Source organism: Salvelinus alpinus, chromosome 32, assembly GCF_045679555.1.
Source record: "Salvelinus alpinus chromosome 32, SLU_Salpinus.1, whole genome shotgun sequence".
Taxonomy (NCBI): Eukaryota; Metazoa; Chordata; class Actinopteri; order Salmoniformes; family Salmonidae; genus Salvelinus; species Salvelinus alpinus.
This window is the reverse complement of record NC_092117.1, coordinates 21,729,886-21,743,251: the sequence shown is the minus strand read 5'-3', so window position 1 is coordinate 21,743,251 and position 13,366 is coordinate 21,729,886. Positions and strand designations below refer to the sequence as shown.

General features: G+C 40.3%; 1 protein-coding gene across 2 annotated transcripts in view; it reads right to left on the bottom strand.

The window, feature by feature from the left end:
* Positions 1–690: 690 nt before the first annotated feature.
* The window catches only part of LOC139562390 (ryanodine receptor 2-like), an 82,070-nt gene continuing 69,394 nt past the window's right edge, over positions 691–13,366 (bottom strand). For both annotated transcript variants that reach the window (XM_071380083.1, XM_071380082.1), the window contains 8 exons: positions 13,023–13,083; positions 12,689–12,835; positions 12,457–12,591; positions 11,757–11,913; positions 11,482–11,546; positions 7,590–7,690; positions 4,805–4,856; positions 691–4,692 (listed from right to left, as the gene is read on the bottom strand). In XM_071380083.1, coding sequence (XP_071236184.1) covers positions 4,597–4,692; positions 4,805–4,856; positions 7,590–7,690; positions 11,482–11,546; positions 11,757–11,913; positions 12,457–12,591; positions 12,689–12,835; positions 13,023–13,083 — 814 coding nt within the window. In that variant the 3' untranslated portion in view covers positions 691–4,596. The remainder of the gene's footprint in view (positions 4,693–4,804; positions 4,857–7,589; positions 7,691–11,481; positions 11,547–11,756; positions 11,914–12,456; positions 12,592–12,688; positions 12,836–13,022; positions 13,084–13,366) is intronic.

Here is a 13,366-nt window from a genome sequence, read left to right as displayed (position 1 = left end):
AATGCCTCATGAGCTTAGTTCAGCTGTTGTAACCCATCAATACCCAAAATATGACCTTGTTTTCCTGCAATGTTTGTAACCAACTACTGCATAGCCTCAAAACATGGTTAAAATTATAGTTTTGATATCATGGACAGTCAGCTTGTGCCATCAAACCCCTGCAACTTATTCAGGACAGCAGTCCCTATCCCTCTTCCGAAATCACCTGAAACCCTACCTCTTCAAAGAGTATCATAAATAATACCCCTCCTTATCTCAACCATTAGTAGCTATCAGACTTTGCTGACAGCTACTTTATTGAGGAAAAGTGTACTTACTATGACTGTGATGTGTGTTTGTCCCACCTAGCTGTCTTAAGATGACTGCACTAACTGTAAATCGCTCTGGATAAGAGCATCTGCTAAATAACTAAAATGTTAAATGTAATCCATAGTGTCGTCTATAGATTTCAGAGGGGTTGCATTTCTCCAGCCCCGTCCCTCAGCTTTTTACCACAACTGTGGCAGGGAGTCAACTTTGTTAATGTTTCAATTAAGGATTGCTGCTTTAAACACCTTTAATAAGAGTAATAGTGTTATTATATGGTGCAATCCTCTAGTGAGTGAGTTACTTTTGTGCTGTTAATATCAAGTCAAACTTATGAAATCATTGCAAGGAAATAATTTCGAAATGCGAGAAGAAATACATTTTAAATGGATGATTTTTTTTATTTTTTCAGTCAAATTGTTTTTATGGTAACACGATTTTAAAATAAACACGTCCTTCTTTCCTGCAATTTTCCCTATCTTTGGATGTTACCCTGGCCTTTGCCTTTCCTGCCTTTTTTCCAGTTGTAGGTTTTGGCACATTCATTCCAGCAACATAGCACCCTGCATCCCACTGATGGTTTGCCACTGAGGCTAAGCAAGGTTGGTCGTGGTTGGTGCCTGGATGGGAAACCAGATGTAGCTGGGAGTGATGAAAAATAACATGTGAACTCAAAAAACCTATTTGTCTGACTCATGTGAAGATTTAAAAAATATTTTTTCATCACGTGAACATTTTTCCATGATTTGTTTACACGTGTTCACACACGTGCCCGAAAACCACATCTTTTTCCATTTTTTTTTTGTAAGGGCAGTCATCTCAACAACTAGAGCTGGTGTATTTAAGTGACTAATTCTCTCCACACAAAACACATACATTATGCTTTCAGACCAGGGATAAACGTGGATATCATCCTTCTCCATTTGACAGTCCACATTCGTCACTCTGGATTATACATAGGAAGATAGGAAATCTACTAAATGAGTGGTAAACTGTTAACAGATGCAGTGTGACAAAAAATATATAGATCATTAAGCTATAAGGCCTGAGGGGGTGTGGTATATGGCCAATAAACCACAGCTATGGGCTGTTCTTACGCACGACGCATCGCGGGGTTGCCTGGACATAGCCCATAGCCGTGGTATATTGGCCATAAACCACAAACCCCCAAGGTGCCTTATTGCTATTATAAACTGGTTACCAATGTAATTAGAGCAGTAAATATAAATGTTTGGTCATACCCGTGGTATACTGTCTGATATATATCATATCAGCACATATCAAAGCTGCAGGCTAACAGGAAGACTACACCACTCGCGTTGCAAAATAAATGTAGAAATCTATTATTGCACCCACACTGCTCACGCGTGCCAACGAGCGTCTGCGTTGCCAAGGGCTAAAATAGAAGTCAGTTCTATTTGTGACGCAGATCGCGCTGCAAGTTCTGCCTCTCCCATCTCCTCATTGGCTTATAGAAGCATGTACCCACGTGCCATCACCTGATTGGTTATACCCACGTGGGTGACTGAAAGACGAACGAGGTCAGTGGCGGTAATGCACCTAATTTATGAAAGTTGCCAATCGCAATATAAAGTCAAGAGAAGAAAAAGCCTAGGAGAAATGACTAGAAACGATTCAGTTCACCGTTTTATGTGTGGATTAATTGTCGGAGTAGAGGACCTTGTGCATTTCAGGTAAAATAACAACTCAATGTTTATATCCCAGGACAAATTAGCTAGCAACAGCAAGCTAGTAAATAGGACAAATTAGCTAGCAAGTGCAAGCTAGCTAGCTAAATTGCCATGAATGTTTAATGCTTTTCGACCTGTCCCCAAATTAATGTAATTGGTTCAGAGTTTGTTGTGATATTTTAACCTGCGTGTCGTGATCGCATTCGGTGTAGGGGGGGGACAAAATACATTTATGCACTATGGCGCGCATCTAGTTTGGGTTCCCTGTAAGGTTAAATCTAGACTTGGTTTTCTCTATCGTAATTGCTCCTCTTTTTTGATTTGATTCACCCCAGCTGCCAAACTAACCCTGATTCAGATGACCATCCTACCCATGCTAGATTACGGAGACGTAATTTATAGATCGGCAGGTAAGGGTGCTCTCGAAGGGCTAGATGTTTTTGGCCATTCGGCCATCAGATTTTCCACCAATGTTTCCTATAGGACACATCACTGCACTCTATACTCCTCTGTGAACTGGTCATCTATGTATACCCGTCGCAAGACCCACTGGTTGATGCTTATTATAAAACCCTCTTAGGCCTCACTCCCCCCTATCTGAGATACCTACTGCAGCCCTCATCCTCCACATACAACACCTGTTCTGCCAGTCACATTCTGTTAAAGGTCCCCAAAGCACACACATCCCTGGGTTGCTACTCTTTTCAGTTTGCTGCAGCTAGCGACTGGAACGAGCTGCAACAAACACTCAAACTGGACAGTTTTATCTCCATCTCTTCATTTAAAGACTCAATCACGGACACTCTTACTGACAGTTGCGGCTGCTTCACGTGATGTATTGTTGTCTCTACCTTTCTTGCCCTTTGTGCTGTTGTCTGTGCCCAATAATGTTTGTACCATTTCTGCTACCATGTTGTGTTGCTACAGTACCATGTTGTTGTCATGTTGTGTTGCTTCCATGCTGTGTTGTCATGTATTGCTGCCATGCTGTTGTTGTCTTAGGTCTCTCTTTATGCAGTGTTGTCTCTCTAGTCTTGATGCGTGTTTTGTCTTATATTTGTTTTATTTTTAATCCCAGCCCACTGTCCTCACAGGAGGCCTTTTGCCTTTTGGTAGGCCGTCATTGTAAATAAGAAGTTGTTCTTAACTGACTTGCTTAGTTAAATGAAGGTTAAATAAAAATATACCATGGCTGTCAGCCAATCAGCATTCAGGGCTCGAACCACCCAGTTGATAATATTCAGTAGTTGACTTCAGTGCATACCATATTTAAGGTGAGTTTGAGCCTCATTCCAAAGTGCTTTCAGAAAGTATTCATACCCCTTGACTTATTCCACATTTTGTTGTGTTACAGCCTGAATTCAAAATGGATTAAATATATTTTTCTCACACATGTACACACAATAATCCATAATGACAAAGTGAAAACATGTATTTTTTTTTATGTTAGCAAATGTTTTGAAAAATCCATACAGAAATATCTAATTTACATAAGAATTCACACTCCTGAGTCACCTTTGGCATCGATTACAGCTGTGAATCTTTCTGGGTAAGCCTCTAAGACCTTTCCACACCTGGATTGTGCAATATTTGCCATTTACTATTTTTTAAATTCCTCAAGCTGTCAAATTGGTTGTTGATCATTGCTAGACAACCATTTTCAGGTCTTGCCATAGATCTTTTAAGTCAAAACTGTAACTAGGTAAATAACAGGACAAAAACCTAGGATTTTGCCTTTGCTTAGCTCTATTCCATTTATTTGTATCATAAAAAACTCCATAGTCCTTGGATACCCATAACATGATGCAGCCACCAACATGCTTGAAAATATAAAGAGTGGTACTCAGTGATGTGTTATGTTGGACTTGCCCCAAACATAACACTTTGTTTTCTGGACATAAAGTACATTTTCTTGCCATAATTCTGTAACTGTTTTAAAGTCACCATTGGCCTCATGGTGAAATCCCTGAGCGGTTTCCTTCCTCTCTGGCAAATGAGTTAGTGTATTGATACACAATCCAAACGGTAATAATGACTTCACCCTGCTCAAAAGGATATTCAATGTCTGCTTTTTAGTGCATTTTTATCCATCTAGCAATAGGTGCTCTTCTTTGCGAGGCATTGGAAAACCTCCCTGGTCTTTATGGTTGAATCTGTGCTTGAAATTCACTGCTCGACTGAGGGACCTTACAGATTATTGTATGTGTTTGGTACAGAGCTGAGGTAGTCATTCAAAAATCATGTTAAACACTATTGTTGCACATAATAAGTTCCATGGACTCGCTCTATGTGACTTGTTAAGCACATTTTCACTCCTGAACCTATTTAGGCTTGCCTTAAGAAAGGGGTTGAATACTTACTGACTCAAGACATTTCAGCTTTTCATTTGTAATTAATGTGTAAAAATGTTGAAAACATAATTAGACTTCTACATTATGGGGTAGTGTGTATAGGCCAGTGACACAAAATAATCAATATAACATTTGGGCTGTGACAACAAAATGTGGAAAAAGTCAAGGGGTGTGAATACTTTCTGAAGGCACCGTGTCATCCTATATGATGATGTTATCATGACACACATCAGATATCCCTCATCCCTTCAGCAGAGCTGGTCTTCATACTGTTTACGGAAACAGTCACCGACAGGAAAGAATTCCCAGCATCGCTCCTGGTACATTTTCCATACGTAGGATTCCTGTCAAGGACAAGTCAACAGTGTCAAGGGCAACAGGAATTCATATATTAGGCTACATCATGATCTTTCACGTAACTTGATGCACAGAATAGGTGGATATCAGCAGTATTACCTGGCCCGTGTGTTCCGTTTCATCTTTGTTAATGAGGTACATCACAAAGAATCTGTCAGGAAAGAACAGGTTGAGAGACACATTGAGAAACTCCTACCAACATGTGACTGATACAGGCAGTAGAACATGGTCGATTTGGAAACAGGGTTGAGGGCTTTCACAACAAAAAAATGGAATCTCATTCTACTCTATTGAAAATGTATGGTATTCGTAGCAAAACACATGTTGAAAGTTACAGTACACAATAACAGTAAGTGTAATGGAGTCAGATCGTACCGGATAAACTCACCCCACAGCTTGAAATGGCTCCAATGAATTTAATCATTTTTAGTGGGCAAATAGTTAGTACGTTCTAAAGCAGCACAGTCACGTGTTGGCGAGGCAGAAGGCTTGAGCTAGTGGTGCGCGGGTCAGCTGTTTGTTCACCTGCAACCGCCTGCAATTGCTAATAACCCATCCGCCCGACTATATGTGATAAAGTGAAACTCCGAAGCCCGCACCCAACCCTAACCCGCTAATATACAAAAATGCCTTGTAGGCTTCAGTCAGAGACAGCGGGAATTGACAGGGGGTGCAGGATTTTTTTTGTCTGATTTAGTTCATGTTTATACATGTTGGTAGGCTATTTGTCTATAATTAGATAGATGCAGCTTCCTTTCTGTCATTATATGTTGTCCTAGAACACTAAACAAACTGTTGCTCACCAGAATAATGTCAGAAATGATAGAATGAATGCTTAAATCTAATTGACAACGGTAAAGTTCTGTCATCTCTGCTTTTTTTGAGGAGCAAAGACATTTAGGGACCGTGGAGAAAATGCAATAACTTTTCTTTACAAAATTCCCAAATTACATCAGTTTGACCAAATGTAACGAAATAAAAAGCTAGGAAAACCTAACATGTTTCTGATTAGGTTTCAGTTTGGCTTGGATGCATATTTTATGGAGTTGAAATATTATCAGCTTTTATGATGCTTAAAAAGATAGCACCTCTACACTCTTTGAAAAAAAGGTTCCAAAATGGTTATTCGGCTATCCCAATAGGAGAACCACTTTTGGTTCCAGGTAGAACCCTTTTTAATTGTAGGTAAAACTATTTTGGGTTCCATGTAGAACCATCTGTTAAAATGGTTTTACATGTAATCCAAAATGGTTCTACCTGGAAACAAAAAGGGTTTTTCAAAGGGACAGCCAAATAACCATTATAGATTTGTAACGTTTGTCGTCGGAAGGAGACCAAGGTGCAGCGTGGTAGGCGTACATTCTTTTATTTAAATGTTCCACCAAGGAAAAAAACAATACAATGAACGAAAAGCTTCGTCGTGCAAACTACATGCACTCAAACAAAGACAAGATCCCACACTGAAGGAGGGAAAAAGGGCTGCCTAAGTATGATCCCCAATCAGAGACAATGAAAGACAGCTGCCTCTGATTGGGAACCATACTCGGCCAAACACAAAGAAATAGAGAACATAGAATGCCCACCCAAATCACACCCTGACCTAACCAAACATAGAGAATAACAAGGATCTCTAAGGTCAGGGCATGACAAGGTTCTAGATAGCACCTTTTTTTCTAAGAGTGTACAGTGCCTTCGGAAAGTATTCGAACCCTTGACTTTTTCCAAGTTGTTACGTTATAGCCTTATTCTAAAATGGATTAAATAAAAAAAATCCTTCGCAATCATGAAGTGTTTAGAGTGATTAGAGGGACTGCCAGGCCATTAGTGAAGGCCGTTAGGCTACCCATCAGCACCATTCATTTGCACAGTATCATCCTCTTTTACCACTTCACAAAATCTTTCCCAAACATTACTTTTCTGGCCCTCCCTTCTCTTTATTTTCAACTCTCCATTTCACAGCTTTCTCCTATTGAACGAAACTCCGACATTGTCCTTTTTTCCTCTGTGGATTGACGTTAACTTTAGGAGTCAACCCGTGCATTACTAGCGTGAGCACAAGTACTGGTAAGGATATTGTGAGCAAGGAAGCAATACTGCTAAGCAGCACAGTGACGACTGTTACATAACCACATGCAATGTTAGCTGGCCTTAGTAAACTATTGTGGACGTATCGTCTAATTTTGATGGGGAGGCCGGTATAATTGACTCGCCAATTATAACGATGTCAGTGATTTCCAACTCATAATAAAATAATAAGTCTCAGCTTACATGATTAGAGATGCATATCAACCAATAGTGCTAAAATAAAACACCCTAAATAATGAAACGGGTCATTAATATTGACATTAGTAATAAACTGTTGAAGAGAGCTAAGAGTGGCCATTTAAGCATTGAGCACCACATTTAATGTAATAGTATATATTGACATCTATATACATTTCCTGTTGGACAAGTGAAGCTCCACATGAATTGAGATGCAATCAAATGTGGACATGATAATGATTCCTTCAATCATTGACTAATCACAGAGCAGATCTTATAAATGGCTATACCTAATCATGGTCATATTACTGCCTACAAAACTACATTACACCTGTAAAAATATCTGATGGAAGTACATGACAAGCAATTACCTCATTTCACACAAAAGTTTTTTTTAAATGACTATAAGAAAATGTTCTGCTTAACAAGTCGTGTAAGGCAGAGGTATGATATGTCAGCAATCATCGTATGACAGGCATGTCATTCCTGTGATTGTGTGATGTCAGTGTTGAGAGCATGTTAGTCCAAAGCCTAGACGTCAGGCACACGAGGCTACAGATGGCAGGTTTATTTAAGTAAAGTGTTACATATCAGTGAAACTAGACCGCAGGTATCAACTCACAGATAGTTGGCCAGGTTGTGTTCCTGCAGAGTGTGTGTTTCGAATCCATGGGGCACATTGTCCAAGTAGTCATTCCCGATTCCACAGATGAAACACTTGGTCTGCAGGGAAGGAAGAGAGAGGTATCTCACATTTACATAACACATTTATAGCACATGCATATTGTTCCATGTGAATAACATAAAGAGACAACCAACACGACAAGTACTTATTGTGTTAAAGATAGTGAATGCATTCCCCTAATTCTAACTCTGCTTTAGTTGTTTTCATGCGTACTGTATTCTAGAAGTAATTTGAAATATTGTAAAAGGTCATTCATTGTAGACTGGGTAATCATTAGGGCTGTTAATCAGTTAACTCGAGTTAACTTTCTTGTAATTTTAGTGCACAATTTTTTGAAAGAATTGAAAATACACTGAATACATCCAAAATACATCATCTGCAGTGCCTTTGGAAAGTTTTCAGAGTATTTTTCTACATTTTGTTACATTACAGCCTTATTCTAAAATGGATTAAATACAAAAAACATCCTAATTAAATCGACACACAATACCCCATAACGACAAAGCAAAAACAGGTTTTTAGAAATGTTTGCAAATGTATTAAAAATACATAACAGAAATACCTTATATAAATAAGTATTCAGACCCTTTGCTATGAGACTCGAAATTGAGCTCAGGCGCATCCTCTTTCCATTGATCATCCTTGAGATGTTTATACAACTGGATTGGAGTCCACCTGTGGTAAATTCAATTGATTGGACATGATTTGGAAAGGCACACACCTGTATATATACTGCTCAAAAAAATAAAGGGAACACTTAAACAACACAATGTAACTCCAAGTCAATCACACTTCTGTGAAATCAAACTGTCCACTTAGGAAGCAACACTGATTGACAATAAATTTCACATGCTGTTGTGCAAATGGAATAGACAAAAGGTAGAAATTATAGGCAATTAGCAAGACACCCCCAATAAAGGAGTGGTTCTGCAGGTGGTGACCACAGACCACTTCTCAGTTCCTATGCTTCCTGGCTGATGTTTTGGTCACTTTTGAATGCTGGCGGTGCTTTCACTCTAGTGGTAGCATGAGACGGAGTCTACAACCCACACAAGTGGCTCAGGTAATGCAGCTCATCCAGGATGGCACATCAATGCGAGCTGTGGCAAGAAGGTTTGCTGTGTCTGTCAGCGTAGTGTCCAGAGCATGATGGAGAATGTGGAAGAAGTTTAGAACCACCAAGAGTCTTCCTAGTACTGGCCACCCGGCCAAACTGAGCAATCAGCGGAGAAGGGCCTGGGCCAAGAACCCGCCGAGTTCCACTGTGGAGATGGGAGAACCTTCCAGAAGAATCCGCCCCATTTTTTACATTTTCGCCTAAAATGACATACCCAATTCTAACTGCCTGTAGCTCAGGCCCTGAAGCAAGGATATGTATTTTCTTGGTACCCTTTGAAAGGAAACACTTTGAAGTTTGTGGAAATGTGAAAAGAATGTATGAGAATATAACACAATAGATCTGGTAAAAGATAATACAAAGAAAAAAATAACCGTTGTTTTGTATTTTTTTCGTACCATCATCTTTGAAATGCAAGAGAAATGCCATAATGTATTATTCCAGCACAGGTGCAATTTAGATTTTGGCCACTAGATGGCATCACTGTATGTGCAAAGTTTTAGATTGATCCAATGAACTGTTGCATTTCTGTTCAACATTTTCTATCAAGACTGCCCAAATGTGCCTAATATGTTTATTAATAACTTTACATGTTCAAAATGGTGCACTCTCCTCAATCATTAGCATGGTATTATTTCACTGTAATAGCTACTGTAAATTGGACAGTGCAGTTAGATTAACAAGAATTTAAGATTTCTGCAAATATCAGATATGTCTATGTCCTGGGAAATGTTCTTGTTACTTACAACCTAATGCTAATCGCATTAGCCTACATTAGCTCAACCGTCCCGTGGAAGGGACACTGATCCCGAAGAAGTTTAAATGGAAGAAGTTTGGAACCACCAAGACTCTTCCTAGAGCTGGCCACCCGGCCAAACTGAGCAATCGGGTGAGAAGGGCCTTGGTCAGGGAGGTGTCACTCTGACAGAGCTCTAGAATTCCTTCTGTGGAGATGGGAGAACCCTCGAGAAGGACAACCATCACTGCAGCATTCCACCAATCAGGCCTTTATGGTAGAGTGGCCAGACGGAAGCCACTCCTCAGTAAAAGGCACATGACAGCCTGTTTTGAGTTTGCCAAAAGGCACCTAAAGACTCTCAGACAATGAGAAACAAGATTCTCTGTTCTGATGAAACCAAGATTGAACTCTTTGGCCTGAATGCCAAGAGTAGCGTCTGGAGGAAACCTGGCACCATCCCTACGGTGAAGCATGGTGGTGGCACCATCATGCTGTGGGGATGTTTTTCAGCGGCAAGGACTGGGAGACTAGTCAGGATCGAGGGAGATGAACAGAGCAAAGTATAGAGAGATCCTTGATGAAAACCTGCTCCAGAGTGTTCAGGACCTTCCAACAGGACAACGACCCTATGCACACAGCCAAGACGACGCAGGAGTGGCTTCGGAACAAGTCTCAATGTCCTTGAGTGGCCCAGCCAGAGCCCGGACTTGAACCCGTTCGAACATCTCTGGAGAGATCTGAAAATAGCTGTGCAGCGACACTCCCCATCCAACTTGACAAAGCTTTAGAGGATCTGCAGAGAAGAATGGGAGAAACTCCCCAAATATAGGTGTGCCAAGCTTGTAGCATCATACCCAAGAAGACTCGATTCTGTAATTGCTGCCAAAGGTGCTTCAATAAAATACTGAGTCAAGGGTCTGAATACAAAAATGTATAAAAACCTGTTTTTGCTTTATCATTATGGGGTATTGTGTGTAGATTGATGAGGGGAAAAACGATTTAATCAATTTTAGTACAAGGCTCTAACGTAACAAAATGTGGAAAAAGTCAAGGGGTCTGAATACTTTCCGAAGGCACTGTATATACCTAAAATCTACAATGTGATGTAAAAACAAATTGACATTGAGGTTAAAGTGTGCTTCACAACAACGCGATTAATCACAGCCCATCTGACAATTAACATTTTACGAGACACACTTATCCAGAGCAACATAGTAGCGAGTGGATACAGTTTCATATTTTTTTTGTTTGTACTGGTCCCCCATGGGAATCGAACCCACAACTCTGGTGTTGCAAGTGCCATGCTGTACCATCTGAGCCACACGGGACTTGCCTACATTTATTTTCTTAATTTGACAGCCCTAGTAATCAAATGAAGAAATGACCTCATTTGCATTTCACAAGATCAATTCATTATGCCGCAAATACACTCTCCGACTTTCAGAACACATTATTCCTTAAAGTGGTGTGTGCACGTGCACATGCACATGTATCTGAGTGTTGTCTCTAAAAGGTTCCCATCTACTTCAATTTAAAGATGTATAGGGATGCAAATATGTATTTTCTGATAAACCACAGCCCAGGTTATCTGCATATGCAATTTACAACCTTTTTTTCAAAACATGGTCTAATTATCTCCATCTCATTAGAGATAAGTATATCCTCATTAAGACTACTGATTGAATAACACGCTCTGACAACACTCTCTGAATCCGCTTAAAACATGAGCCACAGTCTCATCAATTTACACACTGATTAGAGTTGACCTCAAGATAGTCCATATGGCAAAACCAATATTGTTACTGCACCCAAAAGTGCGCTATGGTAGGGTAAGGATAACTTCCTTTGATAAGTCACTTTTACAGATAATGTTTTAGGAAATGTTTGAAAGAGAGAATTACAGGTGCGGTAGGTTCTTCAAATAATTACATAGGTGTGTGTGAATGCTTTAAAGAAAGCACGAAACTTCTCACCTCCATGTCCTCTTTCACCTGCTCCTGCTGGTCACGGAGCTCCCCAAAGGCATCAATTATCAAACCTACAGGAAACACAGACTTGAGTGTTGGTGCATGATTAACTGACAGGTTACAGGAGAACTTTAAGACACTGGAGGGATAAACCGATACATTAGCATTGCTCTATTCTCAATCACATATGAAATATTCATAAAGACCGACAAATCTATCTGACTCACTGGTGAACAATGGAGAAAAATGTGTGTGTGTGTAGCGTCTACATTCTGTCTCACCCTGAATGATGGCCAGGAGGATGACGATGACGAAGAAGAAGAAGGTGATGTCAAAGATGATCCTGACCACCTCAAACTCGTCCCCGGCCGGGTCCTCAATCTCATCACCGATGCCACCCCCCGCTCTCACGCCCACATACATGTGGAACATATAGCACTGGAGAACAAGGAGGAGTAGCCAATTGACTTTGCTACTTAACATTGCTGGGGTAGTCCATGGGGCATTCACAACTCTTATTATGAACGAGTTGAGCAATCTTATTCTTTAACTAAACATGTTGTTGCTGAGATATTGCATGCATGTACATATCTACGTGCCATACTAACATTACCGGTGAACCTTCAAGTCTGGTGTATTGTATTGTAATGCAATGCATTTCTAAAGCATAACAAGTCTGTCTGTCCTGAGTGAGTGACAGTGAAATCCATATTGGAATAAAACAGACAAGACCATATTAAAGTGGAGAATTCATTCCCAGTGAGACAAAGAGCCCAGCTCAGGCTGGAGAGGGTTATCTTAATCCAAGTGTCCATCAATCTAGGGTGGATATAGAGGGGCATTAAGGCAAAGGCTATGTTCACCTCAACTATGGGCATCACTGTCAGAAATCCTTCTCTTTGGCTTCTCAGACTCCGTGGCTAGTTTAGACTATGTGTCAGTGTGTCTGCATGCATGTGCTACTACATGTGCTGAACTCACAGTGAGCATGTCGTCACATTTCATGTCCAGAGCTACTCCATCTTCACTCTTGTTGTAGAACTTGCGGAAGAAGTTGAAGGCCACCACGGTGTAGAGATACACCACCACTGCCAGCAGCCCTAAAGTCAGGACCAACTGACAAACATATACAGCATTATGGAAATGTAATATTCTCTAAAGCCCCCCCCCCACCCCACATGGCAACAGGGTTTTATAGTTGTCTATACTGTACCTGTTTGCCATTGTGGGTAACAGAGGTCAGGATGGTTCTAAGTGTCTTAAAGCCCATGGCAATATCCAACAGGTGAGCAGCGAAGAAGAAGTTATTATAGTGGCCCAGGACAGACATGGTCATATACCATGCCAGGTACAGGAAGGACTGTGTACACACACGAGATAAGACAGGAAGACAGCTTGGGTACATCACAGACACTATAGCAGCTATCATCATATGATCTACATTATTATCTATGGAAAACAATGACTATAAAACACATATGTAAGGATGAGTCATCATCATATATAGAACACAGTAGGACGATAAAGTAAACGGCTGCTTTACTTACGTTGTCAGTGAACACTACTCCTAGTTTCCACACCTGATACTTGATATCAATTGAGTTTAATCTGAAACAGACATATCTAGTCAGTCTTCTTAGGCATGGATACATCCCTGTCTGGTCTCTTCAGTTAAGGGGACACCCTCAATACAAATAAGAGAGTCATACAGGTAACTGTAGAGTTAAAAAAGTACTCACTCTCAAAACCATGAAAAGGAATAACCCAAGGAGGCCGAAATGCAAAAATAATATCACTGATTTAATTCATGCTCAAAAGAATACAAAAAGTGAAAGTGCAAGGTGCTATATAAAAATTCAAAAGGAATGGAGCATATCGGCCTCCTTGGGTT